Source organism: Cucurbita pepo, unplaced genomic scaffold (genome assembly GCF_002806865.2).
Source record: "Cucurbita pepo subsp. pepo cultivar mu-cu-16 unplaced genomic scaffold, ASM280686v2 Cp4.1_scaffold000196, whole genome shotgun sequence".
Lineage (NCBI taxonomy): Eukaryota > Viridiplantae > Streptophyta > Magnoliopsida > Cucurbitales > Cucurbitaceae > Cucurbita > Cucurbita pepo.
This window is the reverse complement of record NW_019646462.1, coordinates 46,180-62,439: the sequence shown is the minus strand read 5'-3', so window position 1 is coordinate 62,439 and position 16,260 is coordinate 46,180. Positions and strand designations below refer to the sequence as shown.

The window sequence follows — 16,260 nt, the reverse complement described above, 5'->3', positions numbered from 1 at the left end:
CATGCGTATCTTTTTTTACGAATGATTTGATTCAAATTGTAATACATGTGAATTGGAGTTTCATATATAATAAGTTTGTATAAGAGTAGATTATGAAATGTTTAATGTCTCTTTAGAAATTTGTTAATCGAGAATATAAATATTTCACCACATGGGTATAGGTATATGTAATTCCATCTTAATTCGAACTGGGTTATGAACTTCTAATTATTAGAGTTCGTCTTTTGATTTGAATGAGTGAGAATGATTTTTTTGCGGATTCAATAATGTGAGTAGATGAAAAGTTTCCTTGAGTTTTGATTTCAAAATTTCAATAGAGATCACTCTTTTACTATCTCGAGAGGGACGTATTTTAATGAAAAAAATATGTACTAGAAAGTCATTGTTGAATGTTGAAAAGAGCGAGTTTCAAGGGTATCTCACTAAGACAACGTGCATCTTCTTTCACTTCTAGAGGAAGAAGACGATGTGACTCGTTCAACCTAATTTTTTATCCCTCCTTAATTTTTCTTAAAATTAGGCCCTATGGTTCTAGAAACTAAAAGTCATAAGGATGTTATCGAAGAACATTTGGAGTAAATTGGATATTGAAAACTCGAGCCTCAAGGACAACTCTCTTTGTGACCGCATAGCTCTTGAACTCTCTCCCACCTCAACCAACTGTCCGTGAACACCTGATAAAGAACCTAGTTGTAAGTTCTCATCATGTTCTTAATCTAGTCCATCTTTGTATTTTATTTCTGAATGTATCCCAGAGTCGTCCTTAATTTGTAATAAATTTGAACAAATCGATTTTTTTAAATTGTGGTGTTGTTGGTCTTAATTTGATTTAATTTTACCGTATTTTATTTGCTTTCCTCTTAACTTTTTAGACACAATACAAGTGACATATTTGTATCAAAATATGGATGTTATAGCAATCCAAGCTAGACAATAACACGAAACCCATTCAATCGATCATGCAAGTATACGTTGAAAAATCTAACTACAACAACCACGAAATTAGAATAAAAATCACCAAGAACAAAGACGATCTAAATGGGACGAGTGCAATTGAAGGAGGCGAAAAAACCGAAAGGGAGATGAAGGAAGAAGAAGAGGAGACATTCAACCAAAGAGAGAGAGTCGACACGTGCCATGCTACCAAGCTAAAACAAAAAATGAACGTCAACTCGACCAATCGTGTTAGAACTTGGTTGATTTGGTAGAGAGACAAGGAGTTGATAGCTAATAAAAAAGGGTAAAATAATGGGATCTTAGGAACAACTCAGGTTGAATTGGGAGATTGGGTTGATATGGGAAGTCAAAACTTGTAGGCACAATAATAATGAAGCAAGCCTAAACATTAATAGAAAGAACTAACAGCTATCCGACCAACCTGACCGACCAACTTAGTTGGGGTTACTCAAACAAATAATATAGGGTTAATGAGATAGAATTGGGATAGAATGTTTAATCTTTATTGATATTCACAACTTTAAATAGGATACAAGCTACCATCTAATATTTACCCATAGGAAAAATATAAACTAACTAAATCTTGAGAATAAAATAAAATATACAAAAATATAATATCTAAGATATATTAATTGATTACGAATATCTAGTATCAAACTAGCAATAATTCCGTTCATTCACATTATTTATACAATTATTATTATTATTATTATTATTGTAATTTAAATTATTGAAATTACTATTTTATTATATATTTAAAAAGTTAAAGAAGAAAATAAAATAGATTCCCTTTCCCTACCCCTACCATGACTTGATAAGTAGCATCAATTATTTGAAAGCAAAAGTTAGACATTAATCACATGCCTATGGCCATGTGCTTGTGGGTCTCACCATCCCAATTATATGATTAAGCCCATCATTCATGAACCAAAGCTTCATATCATACTAATACTAACACACAAACGTTCTAAATTTCTTTCATTCAAATACATTTCAAACTGCATAAACCAAAACCAAAACCAAAAAAACATGAAACCATACTAAAACCAACTCTACTCGACCCTGAATCTCATCAGAAGAACGCTCTGCTACCGTAAAACACACGGGAACCGTTGTTTTTTGGTGATTGTAGGTTCGGGTTAGAGCTCGAACTACCCGAACTTGGAGGACCATTTGTGTCGATATCCAAAGGAAGTTTCATCTTTGCTAATGACTCTGTGAATTGTTGCATGCTTTTCATGTACATGTCCACAATGTCTTGTTGCACCACTTTCTCTTCCTCTGGCTCGATGCTCACGCAAACTACTGGCTTCGTAACTCTATCACTTGCTGCCTCGCTACACGAATCGTTGACCTTGCTGTTTTTAGCATTTGGTGCTGAAACATGTTCTTGGGTTTCAGGTTTTGAACTTGCTGATGTTTTTGATGACTCCGAGCATGTAGGTAGTGACGGTGAAGAAACTGCATCGTTTGATACACTATTAAGTGGAGAATCGATCTTTGAAGCTTCACTTGACTTCTCGTTCGACATTGGAAAGACTGGATTCTCACACTTGGGAATGGTTAAGCTCTCTGAAGATTCAGAATCCAAATTCGAACACGTGATACCGATGTACTCGGAGACCATTATCTGATCTTCGTTCGCAATCTTAAGATCCGGGAATTCCATCATGTCCAAATCATTTGGATGTGGTTTGGTTAAACTTGAATCCTCCCCTTCTGCAATGGCTTCAAGGGGAGCTGTAGCTATGGCTGGAATGGCCATGAACTCTGGTGAAGCTCCAATATACGAAATCGATAGCTGCACGAACCCGGCAGGCGAATGGAACAAATCGGTGGACGAAAGAGAGAACTCTTTCTCCAACTTCCCATTGACAACAACAACTTCTCTTAAAGGGATCAAAGCAAAACCAAGCAACTGATCTTCAAGATAATTCTTGACTCTACTAAGCATCCATAACTCACATTTGAGCGACGTATCGATGGATCGAACGTCGAGGCGAACACTGTCGTTGAAAACAGGATTTCTCCCACCACCGTTGATGGTTTTGGTGGACACAGAGTTTGCAGGATCAGTAGTGAAAGAAAGCCTAGCATACACATCTTGCTTGTGGTATATGCATATGTTATGAATGTCTCTTGCTTGGTGAACCAACACCTCAAGAACACCAACAACTTCCTTATTCTCCTTCCCATTTTCCACAACACATTCCTTCTTCTGTTCCTCTGAAACAGCCACGTTCTTAGCTTCGGAAGCCATTAAACCACCTGCAAATTCCCAAAAAATACCCCAATTTCATTCAACTTGGAAAGATCCTAAAGAACTCACAATTCAAAGCTACAATCGGCAGAGTTTTTCACATCAAATACAGAGAAACAGAGCAAAAAAGCCCTAAATCAAAGATGAATAAACAGAAGAATTTGAACAAAACTGAAAAGGGTTTACAAAAACAGTAAGAACCCAGAAGCCATAAGTGAAGAGAAATCAAAACCCTAAACCCAATTACCAGAAATGAGCACCGAATCTGAAAATCCCCAAATCCAGAAACAGAGGACTAGAAAGAACACACGAAGGAGAGTGAAATTCTTAGAATCCGAAAGCGAAAAGACAAAAGAAGAAAAAGGGGAACACAAATAGATAAAGAAGGGGAGTGTTTGTTTGTATTCATACCTTTAAGGCTCCAAAGTCAAAAACGATAATCCGGGAAATCTGGTGCACTTGAGAGCTCGAAATCGCCTCGAGAATGGGAATTGAATTGAATGATTTGTTTTTAGGGAATTTTTGTGAAATGGGGTTTTAGGATGAAGAAGAGAGGAGATGAATTGGGGGTTTGTGAAAGGAAGTCCCACGCGTGGGGGCTGGGAATTGACGAATGAGACCAAGTGGGACACACACAGATAAAGAAACGCAGTGCACCGTTTTCATTACTGTTTTTTGTGTGAGCAGTGGTGGTGTTTCAGCTTTTGAATCATCCACATCGCTGCCTTTCTTCAATTATTGATCAACAAAGTTCTTTAAATATGATATCACAAAAAGGAATTGCTTTGGCTATGGAAATAAGACATCCAACACTTTGGTAAACTTTGAAAATATGTTCTTTTTTATGCAAGTGGGAAAAGAAGAGAGCTGTGGAGTTTCCATCAAAAGGGGAAAATTTTGTGTTGTTACAAAGTTACCTTTAAGTAACTTAAAGTTCAAATTTTGAATTGAAGTGGGAGGAAAATTTTCGAGCCAAGCTACTATTCGATGATGAAAGTCCTCATTCGCTAATTTAGAAAATGATCGTTTATAATTAAGGAATACTCTCTCCATTGAGATAAGATCTTTTCGAGAAGCCCAAAGAAAAGTCATAAGGAAGTAGTATTTAATTTCGATTTATGTGGGACAAATATTTAAACTTTTGACATTCGAGTCAACCGTATATGCTTAATCAATTATGATTATGGTGGAGTTAACAATTAAATTGTTAATTTTTTTTTAGTTTAAGGATGAATTTTTTTTTTAGTCTAAATCAATGGAGTGGTTTAAAGTTGCGTTATTTATTGACTTACCATAAATGATTTAGTCGATGAATTGTTTATATCCAGTAAAAATGACACATAAAATATTGAAAAACGTCTTAGTATAAAATGTGTCATTGTTTACTTATAAACCATTAATATCTTCTAAAACGTTAATTTCTTCTAAAAGAAAAATAAAGAAATCGCCCACCGTGGGGCTCGAACCCACGACCACAAGGTTANCACACGGGAACCGTTGTTTTTTGGTGATTGTAGGTTCGGGTTAGAGCTCGAACTACCCGAACTTGGAGGACCATTTGTGTCGATATCCAAAGGAAGTTTCATCTTTGCTAATGACTCTGTGAATTGTTGCATGCTTTTCATGTACATGTCCACAATGTCTTGTTGCACCACTTTCTCTTCCTCTGGCTCGATGCTCACGCAAACTACTGGCTTCGTAACTCTATCACTTGCTGCCTCGCTACACGAATCGTTGACCTTGCTGTTTTTAGCATTTGGTGCTGAAACATGTTCTTGGGTTTCAGGTTTTGAACTTGCTGATGTTTTTGATGACTCCGAGCATGTAGGTAGTGACGGTGAAGAAACTGCATCGTTTGATACACTATTAAGTGGAGAATCGATCTTTGAAGCTTCACTTGACTTCTCGTTCGACATTGGAAAGACTGGATTCTCACACTTGGGAATGGTTAAGCTCTCTGAAGATTCAGAATCCAAATTCGAACACGTGATACCGATGTACTCGGAGACCATTATCTGATCTTCGTTCGCAATCTTAAGATCCGGGAATTCCATCATGTCCAAATCATTTGGATGTGGTTTGGTTAAACTTGAATCCTCCCCTTCTGCAATGGCTTCAAGGGGAGCTGTAGCTATGGCTGGAATGGCCATGAACTCTGGTGAAGCTCCAATATACGAAATCGATAGCTGCACGAACCCGGCAGGCGAATGGAACAAATCGGTGGACGAAAGAGAGAACTCTTTCTCCAACTTCCCATTGACAACAACAACTTCTCTTAAAGGGATCAAAGCAAAACCAAGCAACTGATCTTCAAGATAATTCTTGACTCTACTAAGCATCCATAACTCACATTTGAGCGACGTATCGATGGATCGAACGTCGAGGCGAACACTGTCGTTGAAAACAGGATTTCTCCCACCACCGTTGATGGTTTTGGTGGACACAGAGTTTGCAGGATCAGTAGTGAAAGAAAGCCTAGCATACACATCTTGCTTGTGGTATATGCATATGTTATGAATGTCTCTTGCTTGGTGAACCAACACCTCAAGAACACCAACAACTTCCTTATTCTCCTTCCCATTTTCCACAACACATTCCTTCTTCTGTTCCTCTGAAACAGCCACGTTCTTAGCTTCGGAAGCCATTAAACCACCTGCAAATTCCCAAAAAATACCCCAATTTCATTCAACTTGGAAAGATCCTAAAGAACTCACAATTCAAAGCTACAATCGGCAGAGTTTTTCACATCAAATACAGAGAAACAGAGCAAAAAAGCCCTAAATCAAAGATGAATAAACAGAAGAATTTGAACAAAACTGAAAAGGGTTTACAAAAACAGTAAGAACCCAGAAGCCATAAGTGAAGAGAAATCAAAACCCTAAACCCAATTACCAGAAATGAGCACCGAATCTGAAAATCCCCAAATCCAGAAACAGAGGACTAGAAAGAACACACGAAGGAGAGTGAAATTCTTAGAATCCGAAAGCGAAAAGACAAAAGAAGAAAAAGGGGAACACAAATAGATAAAGAAGGGGAGTGTTTGTTTGTATTCATACCTTTAAGGCTCCAAAGTCAAAAACGATAATCCGGGAAATCTGGTGCACTTGAGAGCTCGAAATCGCCTCGAGAATGGGAATTGAATTGAATGATTTGTTTTTAGGGAATTTTTGTGAAATGGGGTTTTAGGATGAAGAAGAGAGGAGATGAATTGGGGGTTTGTGAAAGGAAGTCCCACGCGTGGGGGCTGGGAATTGACGAATGAGACCAAGTGGGACACACACAGATAAAGAAACGCAGTGCACCGTTTTCATTACTGTTTTTTGTGTGAGCAGTGGTGGTGTTTCAGCTTTTGAATCATCCACATCGCTGCCTTTCTTCAATTATTGATCAACAAAGTTCTTTAAATATGATATCACAAAAAGGAATTGCTTTGGCTATGGAAATAAGACATCCAACACTTTGGTAAACTTTGAAAATATGTTCTTTTTTATGCAAGTGGGAAAAGAAGAGAGCTGTGGAGTTTCCATCAAAAGGGGAAAATTTTGTGTTGTTACAAAGTTACCTTTAAGTAACTTAAAGTTCAAATTTTGAATTGAAGTGGGAGGAAAATTTTCGAGCCAAGCTACTATTCGATGATGAAAGTCCTCATTCGCTAATTTAGAAAATGATCGTTTATAATTAAGGAATACTCTCTCCATTGAGATAAGATCTTTTCGAGAAGCCCAAAGAAAAGTCATAAGGAAGTAGTATTTAATTTCGATTTATGTGGGACAAATATTTAAACTTTTGACATTCGAGTCAACCGTATATGCTTAATCAATTATGATTATGGTGGAGTTAACAATTAAATTGTTAATTTTTTTTTAGTTTAAGGATGAATTTTTTTTTTAGTCTAAATCAATGGAGTGGTTTAAAGTTGCGTTATTTATTGACTTACCATAAATGATTTAGTCGATGAATTGTTTATATCCAGTAAAAATGACACATAAAATATTGAAAAACGTCTTAGTATAAAATGTGTCATTGTTTACTTATAAACCATTAATATCTTCTAAAACGTTAATTTCTTCTAAAAGAAAAATAAAGAAATCGCCCACCGTGGGGCTCGAACCCACGACCACAAGGTTAAGAGCCTTGCGCTCTACCAACTGAGCTAGACGGGCTTATGAACAAAATTCAAGAAATATTAAATATGTTACATACACTTATTCCTTATATATTATTAAATTCTAAGTAGGTTTCATTTCTTCTCTTATGATTAAGCAACTGTCATGTACTTGTGTCAAATTTCATTTTCCTCCATTTTTTTTCAACAACTCATTATTCAATATTTTCTACATGATATCAGTTTATTAATACATAAGATATCACGTACGAGCTTAACGATATCACATATAAGTTTAATGAGGGAGACGTAGAATTTTGATCCACTATAAGATATCACGTACGAGCTTAATGATATCACATACAAGTTCAATGAGGGAGACGTAGAATTTTGATCCACTAACAATTCAAGATGGTCCATACATAATTTTTTTGGTTGTCTAATAGCTTTTGTTAAGCTAACTTGTTTCTGTTTGCAAATAATGCAACTCTTACAAATACTTCTATCACTAAATTTTAGGCTTTCTAAAACTCGTTTCACAACTAGCATCTTCATTTGTTTAACACTCTTATGTCCAAGTCTATTGTGCATAGACTTGAACGGGAAGCACTTCCAGCTAGAACAACCATATTTATACCCCTGTAGTGGTGTATAAGCTTTTAGATTTTTCACATACTACTACTCTAGCATCTTTCACAATGTTCTACAAATTCTTTCCAAACATTGCTACATAATTTGTGTTATCCAACTGATTAATGGAGATAAGATTTTACTTGAGACTAGAGATGTGATGTCCCACATTGGTTGGGGAGGAGAACAAACCGCCATNCTCTACTAAGCATCCATAACTCACATTTGAGCGACGTATCGATGGATCGAACGTCGAGGCGAACACTGTCGTTGAAAACAGGATTTCTCCCACCACCGTTGATGGTTTTGGTGGACACAGAGTTTGCAGGATCAGTAGTGAAAGAAAGCCTAGCATACACATCTTGCTTGTGGTATATGCATATGTTATGAATGTCTCTTGCTTGGTGAACCAACACCTCAAGAACACCAACAACTTCCTTATTCTCCTTCCCATTTTCCACAACACATTCCTTCTTCTGTTCCTCTGAAACAGCCACGTTCTTAGCTTCGGAAGCCATTAAACCACCTGCAAATTCCCAAAAAATACCCCAATTTCATTCAACTTGGAAAGATCCTAAAGAACTCACAATTCAAAGCTACAATCGGCAGAGTTTTTCACATCAAATACAGAGAAACAGAGCAAAAAAGCCCTAAATCAAAGATGAATAAACAGAAGAATTTGAACAAAACTGAAAAGGGTTTACAAAAACAGTAAGAACCCAGAAGCCATAAGTGAAGAGAAATCAAAACCCTAAACCCAATTACCAGAAATGAGCACCGAATCTGAAAATCCCCAAATCCAGAAACAGAGGACTAGAAAGAACACACGAAGGAGAGTGAAATTCTTAGAATCCGAAAGCGAAAAGACAAAAGAAGAAAAAGGGGAACACAAATAGATAAAGAAGGGGAGTGTTTGTTTGTATTCATACCTTTAAGGCTCCAAAGTCAAAAACGATAATCCGGGAAATCTGGTGCACTTGAGAGCTCGAAATCGCCTCGAGAATGGGAATTGAATTGAATGATTTGTTTTTAGGGAATTTTTGTGAAATGGGGTTTTAGGATGAAGAAGAGAGGAGATGAATTGGGGGTTTGTGAAAGGAAGTCCCACGCGTGGGGGCTGGGAATTGACGAATGAGACCAAGTGGGACACACACAGATAAAGAAACGCAGTGCACCGTTTTCATTACTGTTTTTTGTGTGAGCAGTGGTGGTGTTTCAGCTTTTGAATCATCCACATCGCTGCCTTTCTTCAATTATTGATCAACAAAGTTCTTTAAATATGATATCACAAAAAGGAATTGCTTTGGCTATGGAAATAAGACATCCAACACTTTGGTAAACTTTGAAAATATGTTCTTTTTTATGCAAGTGGGAAAAGAAGAGAGCTGTGGAGTTTCCATCAAAAGGGGAAAATTTTGTGTTGTTACAAAGTTACCTTTAAGTAACTTAAAGTTCAAATTTTGAATTGAAGTGGGAGGAAAATTTTCGAGCCAAGCTACTATTCGATGATGAAAGTCCTCATTCGCTAATTTAGAAAATGATCGTTTATAATTAAGGAATACTCTCTCCATTGAGATAAGATCTTTTCGAGAAGCCCAAAGAAAAGTCATAAGGAAGTAGTATTTAATTTCGATTTATGTGGGACAAATATTTAAACTTTTGACATTCGAGTCAACCGTATATGCTTAATCAATTATGATTATGGTGGAGTTAACAATTAAATTGTTAATTTTTTTTTAGTTTAAGGATGAATTTTTTTTTTAGTCTAAATCAATGGAGTGGTTTAAAGTTGCGTTATTTATTGACTTACCATAAATGATTTAGTCGATGAATTGTTTATATCCAGTAAAAATGACACATAAAATATTGAAAAACGTCTTAGTATAAAATGTGTCATTGTTTACTTATAAACCATTAATATCTTCTAAAACGTTAATTTCTTCTAAAAGAAAAATAAAGAAATCGCCCACCGTGGGGCTCGAACCCACGACCACAAGGTTAAGAGCCTTGCGCTCTACCAACTGAGCTAGACGGGCTTATGAACAAAATTCAAGAAATATTAAATATGTTACATACACTTATTCCTTATATATTATTAAATTCTAAGTAGGTTTCATTTCTTCTCTTATGATTAAGCAACTGTCATGTACTTGTGTCAAATTTCATTTTCCTCCATTTTTTTTCAACAACTCATTATTCAATATTTTCTACATGATATCAGTTTATTAATACATAAGATATCACGTACGAGCTTAACGATATCACATATAAGTTTAATGAGGGAGACGTAGAATTTTGATCCACTATAAGATATCACGTACGAGCTTAATGATATCACATACAAGTTCAATGAGGGAGACGTAGAATTTTGATCCACTATAAGATATCACGTACGAGCTTAATGATATCACATACAAGTTCAATAAGGGAGACGTAGAATTTTGATCCACTAACAATTCAAGATGGTCCATACATAATTTTTTTGGTTGTCTAATAGCTTTTGTTAAGCTAACTTGTTTCTGTTTGCAAATAATGCAACTCTTACAAATACTTCTATCACTAAATTTTAGGCTTTCTAAAACTCGTTTCACAACTAGCATCTTCATTTGTTTAACACTCTTATGTCCAAGTCTATTGTGCATAGACTTGAACGGGAAGCACTTCCAGCTAGAACAACCATATTTATACCCCTGTAGTGGTGTATAAGCTTTTAGATTTTTCACATACTACTACTCTAGCATCTTTCACAATGTTCTACAAATTCTTTCCAAACATTGCTACATAATTTGTGTTATCCAACTGATTAATGGAGATAAGATTTTACTTGAGACTAGAGATGTGATGTCCCACATTGGTTGGGGAGGAGAACAAACCGCCATTTATAAAGGTGTAGAAACCTTCCCCTAGCCGACGCGTTTTAAAGCCTTGAGGGGGAGCCCGAAAGAGAAAGCTCAAAGAGGACAATATCTGCTATCGGTAGATCTGGGGCATTATAAGAGATATATGTGACATACTTCAATGCCCATTGATTTCCTATTGAAGTTTGTATGCATATATCTTATTTTCCTTCAATCTCTAAGACTTTGTTGTCGGCGAGCTACACTTTCCGAAAATTTTTAGGTTTGAAATTTCATAACAATTCCTTGTTTCAAGACGAATGAAAAACTGCACCTGAATCCAAAATCAAAGATTCAATCGGGCTATCCACACCGAGGATTAGAGCATCTCCGATGTTTTCTGCTGAATTTATAGAATCATTATCATCTCGAGATTTATGATTCTACTTCTTCTTTGATTTTGTACAATGTTTCTAAAAGTGTCCATTTTGTTCGACTAGGTATGTTTGAGGTCTTTAATTTACTTCTTCCCCTTCAATCAACACTAAGAGCACTGCTCAATGAATCTCCAATTTTCTATTTGCAAATATTTTCGCTAAGGACTATGTCTCAAATTTTATCAAAGTTCAGTTTCTTAGATCCTCAAAAATTGTTGTTGGCAGCCACAACAATCTCCCACGATTTGGGTAAGATAACATCCAAATCAATGTTTCGTCTTTAAAATTAATTTCCATAACACTGCCTAAGAGAATACAAATAATGCACAAAAATACATACTCAAAGCATTGCATAAGAAAGTATACATATGGTTCAATTTACCATAGATAAAAAAAATTTATTATACACATGCTTGTTAGATATTAGCTCAAGTTAATAATGCAACGATCCATGTCAATGATTAAAAATTCTAATTTGGCACTTGATGACTCCGACGTTTCCTTACATCCCTTGCAACATACTTACTTTACTTACTACTTGATTCTAAGAGTGAAGTCTATTCACACATATCACACACACACACGAGTCTTTTAAGCATGTTTTGTCCTCGCTCACATGCTTCCTAGGAAAACTCTTAGGAAGTCACCCAACATAAAATTCCTCAAAGAAAAATACGCTCAACTTTGAAGTTCCTATAATTGAGTTTATCTGTTTTATCTGTTTTATAGGTAATAACTTTCCATTTTTTAAAGTCTTTCTTACTTTAATGTCACAAATTAGTTAACATTGAGAAATTAGTTAAAAAACAATTGAGAAGTCCATAAGAGAAATTGATGGATATGGTAAACACCCATCTATCACTCTTTCTAAGGTTGAAGATAAACTAGCTAAGTTTTGAAGAATATAAAAGTTGGTTCACCCCTTAAGTCAGATACGTCATTTAATAGATTCACTGCCCCGAAAAAGGTATTTAATGAAAGAATGAGAACGATGTTTAAACCACGATTGGGTTTATGATGAGTAAGAGAACCGCTTGAAACTTTGAGGTCTCTTAAAAGTTTAGATAGTGGTAGAACCTAGGCCTGAACTTCGAGAATTGTTTTTTGGTAACTTTGTAGGTTAAGGATGTGATTAGAGCCTAAAAGTTGGTTTCTTACCAAATATGTTTATACTCACCAAATAATACTTTTTATTTTTAGATAACTATTGATTTTTTGTCGATGTGGGAGAGCATTAGAGAGTTATGCCGTTACAGAAAATGATCGTCCCAAGTCATTAGTCATATGTGTTAGGTTGTAATCCTTAATTTTTTAATCTTGTTCTTGGAATAGTAAAGTTCTTAATAGCACATTCATTTATGTCTTTGATTTTTGTCTTTTAAATTCGGTGTTTTTTATTTTTAAATTATACAAAATTTTATTGTATCAGTTCATGTGAGATATTTGATCGACAAGGTAATATGAATTTTAATCTAAAACAGCAAGGTATGTAGGTCCTTGACTACCCAATTAAGAACATCCTAAATAGACGACTTACTCCTTTTCGACTCCAAATGAGAAGCAATGAACAATATAAAAAGGGAAGGTTACCTAAAAAGAACGAGAGCCACCAAAGGGAAAAACGAAAAAGACACAAAATAGACTTCTACTGCTGTAAAACCAGATAGCAAGAGGAAGAATAACTCTAATTTCGCAACTATTGACAACAATAGGAAAAGAAGACCGACAAGAATAAATTAACCCTAATTCAACAACTATTAATTGGATGACTGAATGAGCTGCAATGGCCAATTCCACTAGTGACTTGGGATGGCGTCAAGACATGTGAACCATGTTAATTGGAAACAAAAATGATGTTGGATGCGACATTGCACACGGGAGACCTTGGCCTAATGTAGAGGCAAGTCGATTGTGTCATAGATGATTGAACATGTACACGAAGGTGGAGTGTGTAGCCAAACAAGCTTGGATTCAGCACAAGTGATATTTGATGGGTGAAGACAAATCTCGCCTAAAGTCTGACCAAGCCACAAAGTCGGGCAACAAATGAATATGGGGCTTGGGTTCTCCTCAAAGTTGGTCATGAGCATGTCAAGATCACAATGCCGCACGGTTGGAAAAGTAAAACCGTGACACTGAGCATAGGAGACCTCAGTCAAGCGGATTCCTCACCCATGTCATGTAATTTATTCCATGTTTTAAGTTTCAATCATAAATAGTCTTAAACTTTATATTTTATCTCAAATAGTTTCATTAATTTTTTTTAACAATATTGATAGAAATTAGCTCAAGGAAAGTTTGGAACGAATTACCTTAATGATCAAAATCGAGAGTAAAAAAAAACTCGTTTCTAAATTCGTGATTTGAATGAAAATAAAAGTTTAGCTCTCAACAAAACTAAAATAAAAATTTATTCTTCTTAATTTCAAAATGCGTTGAAAATAAACATTATAATAACCTATATTAATTGAGAGGTTAATTTGTTTCAAATATACCATTTGAACTGCGTTTCAATAATATTCATAAAATTTAAAAAGTTTTATTAATAACAATTTTTTTAAAACGTTTATAAAACTAACGCCCACCGTGGGGCTCGAACCCACGACCACAAGGTTAAGAGCCTTGCGCTCTACCAACTGAGCTAGACGGGCTTCATGGCACATTTTGACTACAATTTATTATATTATTGTATTTCTTGGATTATAAATTCATTTCTTTGTATAACAATTTCCACCGTCGTTATTGAGCACTACGCTGACGTAGTTGTTAGTACTTATTTCGATCACACGCGGGTTAGGTATTGGTTTACTAAAATATTAGATACCACGTAACGAGCCGAACAATATCTAACGAGCCTAACAATATCACATGAAGAAGAAAAGAAAATTCGGTCTCAAAAGCTTAAACTTTTTCTACACGATGATCTTCAAAAGAGTAATTTCAATCTAGAAACAAAACACAAAACAATATTGTGCTACCCACGTACATAAATATAAACCTTATAACAAATTGGAAGGGAGCTGATAAAACAATCTTAATTCTCAGCCCAACGATTCAAATTCTCAGGGGATATGACATACAATAATTATATGCAGTAAGCAGTTGTTGTTGTTTTTTCTTACATTCCCATATAACACCAATTTCAATTTCTCAAATCTTGTTTTCAAAACTTTTTTTCGAAATCTCTCTACCCCGTTTTCTAAAACTTTCTTCTTGAACCGGGTCCAGAGGCTCGAGCATACGTCGCTTGGCCGTAGGCGACGCAAGAACTAATAGACTTAACTCACTTGTTGTTGGAAAATTAGTGCCACACAATCGCAAGTCTGCTGTCATTAAAGTGCGATAGTGTGTTGAAGCAAGAACCCTTGAATCAAATAAATTAACATCTTATACAAAATTCGGATCAATAAAGAGATAAAAGTTAGAATTACCTCTCTTTAAGATCAAAGATATAGATAATGTTGATGTTGTATGATGTCTATTGAGGCCAGATTCAAAGACTTACCAGCTGATTCAAGCTAATTACTCAAGGACTTTTTGCATGCAACTTTGCTCTAACTAAAACTTGACTGCAACCACGCTTGATTTTGAACCAGAAATGTAATGGCATTCTTCAAAATCCCAAGGATTTCAAGCAATAATCGATTTGAGATCTCGACATCAATTTCTTTACAAATTGAGAAAGGGTCTATGGTGTGCGATTCTGAAATTTTGAGCAAGAATGGTTTTAAAACGTGGCGAGATTAGGATAAACATAAGGATCGTTTTCATACCTGATCGTCGCATCATTATGATAACCATAATGATCGTTTCCATGCCTTGTAACGTACAAGTCCATACCATCGTAAAAAAGGGCCCGATGTATGTACACACAATGATGCATGAAGTCCCAACATTTTTTCTTTTTCATTATCATGTATGACAACCCCTCCAGCATTTTCCTTCATATCATATCATATCATATTAGTATATCATTTCTCATATTGTTTATCATATCGTTTATTGTATCTTGCATGCGCATGTCAGAGTTGTATCTCATGCTAGTTCGTCGTTTTGCTTGTCAATCATTTCATTCATGTCACATATCATATCATGCGCATGCACATATCATATCGTAAATCATATCAGTCTCATATTATATTACAATATGTATAAATACATACATCGTTCTCATATCCTAATCACTCCGTAAACATTTTGTAGTCATATCATTCCATATACATATCTTGATAATATCATTTCCTAANTTATATCGTTTTATCAATCTATCATAACCATAACGTTTTCTATACAACACCTTATCGTATCGTTTCATCGATCTATCATAACCATATTGTTTTTTATACATAACCTTTCATATTGTTTTATCAATCTATCATAGTCATAATAATTATCGCATCCTATCTCAAACATATCATTGAACACATCATACAGTAAGTGTTATCATACAATTCACATATCATAACATATACATATCATAGTCATATCATATCATAGTCATATCGATTCATAAACAATTTACACATATCAAATATATGACACGTGCAGAACCACGGGACACGTGTCAATATCAAATATAACCATGTCGTTAGTAAGGTCATTTACNGAGATCTCGACATCAATTTCTTTACAAATTGAGAAAGGGTCTATGGTGTGCGATTCTGAAATTTTGAGCAAGAATGGTTTTAAAACGTGGCGAGATTAGGATAAACATAAGGATCGTTTTCATACCTGATCGTCGCATCATTATGATAACCATAATGATCGTTTCCATGCCTTGTAACGTACAAGTCCATACCATCGTAAAAAAGGGCCCGATGTATGTACACACAATGATGCATGAAGTCCCAACATTTTTTCTTTTTCATTATCATGTATGACAACCCCTCCAGCATTTTCCTTCATATCATATCATATCATATTAGTATATCATTTCTCATATTGTTTATCATATCGTTTATTGTATCTTGCATGCGCATGTCAGAGTTGTATCTCATGCTAGTTCGTCGTTTTGCTTGTCAATCATTTCATTCA

The 16,260-nt window shown here is 35.3% G+C and overlaps 1 protein-coding gene and 3 non-coding genes across 6 annotated transcripts; all 4 read right to left on the bottom strand.

Moving 5' to 3' along the window:
- Positions 1-1,875: 1,875 nt before the first annotated feature.
- Positions 1,876-6,528, bottom strand: LOC111784419. 3 transcript variants are annotated; one of them, XM_023665131.1, is made up of 3 exons: positions 6,274-6,528; positions 4,725-5,870; positions 1,876-2,079 (listed from the first exon to the last, which is right to left on the bottom strand). In XM_023665131.1, the coding sequence occupies exons 2-3, from the start codon at positions 5,860-5,862 to the stop codon at positions 2,030-2,032; spliced, it is 1,188 nt and encodes a 395-aa protein (XP_023520899.1). In that variant the 5' UTR covers positions 5,863-5,870; positions 6,274-6,528; the 3' UTR covers positions 1,876-2,029. The 3 variants fall into 3 exon arrangements, with proteins under 3 accessions (XP_023520899.1, XP_023520901.1, XP_023520900.1); XM_023665133.1 differs by lacking the exons at positions 4,725-5,870; positions 6,274-6,528 and adding exons at positions 3,465-3,512; positions 3,629-3,888 and having other exon boundaries at positions 1,876-3,225; XM_023665132.1 differs by lacking the exons at positions 4,725-5,870; positions 6,274-6,528 and adding an exon at positions 3,629-3,880 and having other exon boundaries at positions 1,876-3,225.
- Positions 6,529-7,307: 779 nt separating this feature from the next.
- On the bottom strand, positions 7,308-7,380 carry TRNAK-CUU. The gene has a single exon. It is a non-coding gene; the product is annotated as a tRNA-Lys (tRNA).
- A 2,535-nt stretch (positions 7,381-9,915) lies between these two features.
- Positions 9,916-9,988, bottom strand: TRNAK-CUU. The gene has a single exon. It is a non-coding gene; the product is annotated as a tRNA-Lys (tRNA).
- A 3,816-nt stretch (positions 9,989-13,804) lies between these two features.
- On the bottom strand, positions 13,805-13,877 carry TRNAK-CUU. Its single transcript has one exon. It is a non-coding gene; the product is annotated as a tRNA-Lys (tRNA).
- Between the last annotated feature and the right edge of the window lie 2,383 nt (positions 13,878-16,260).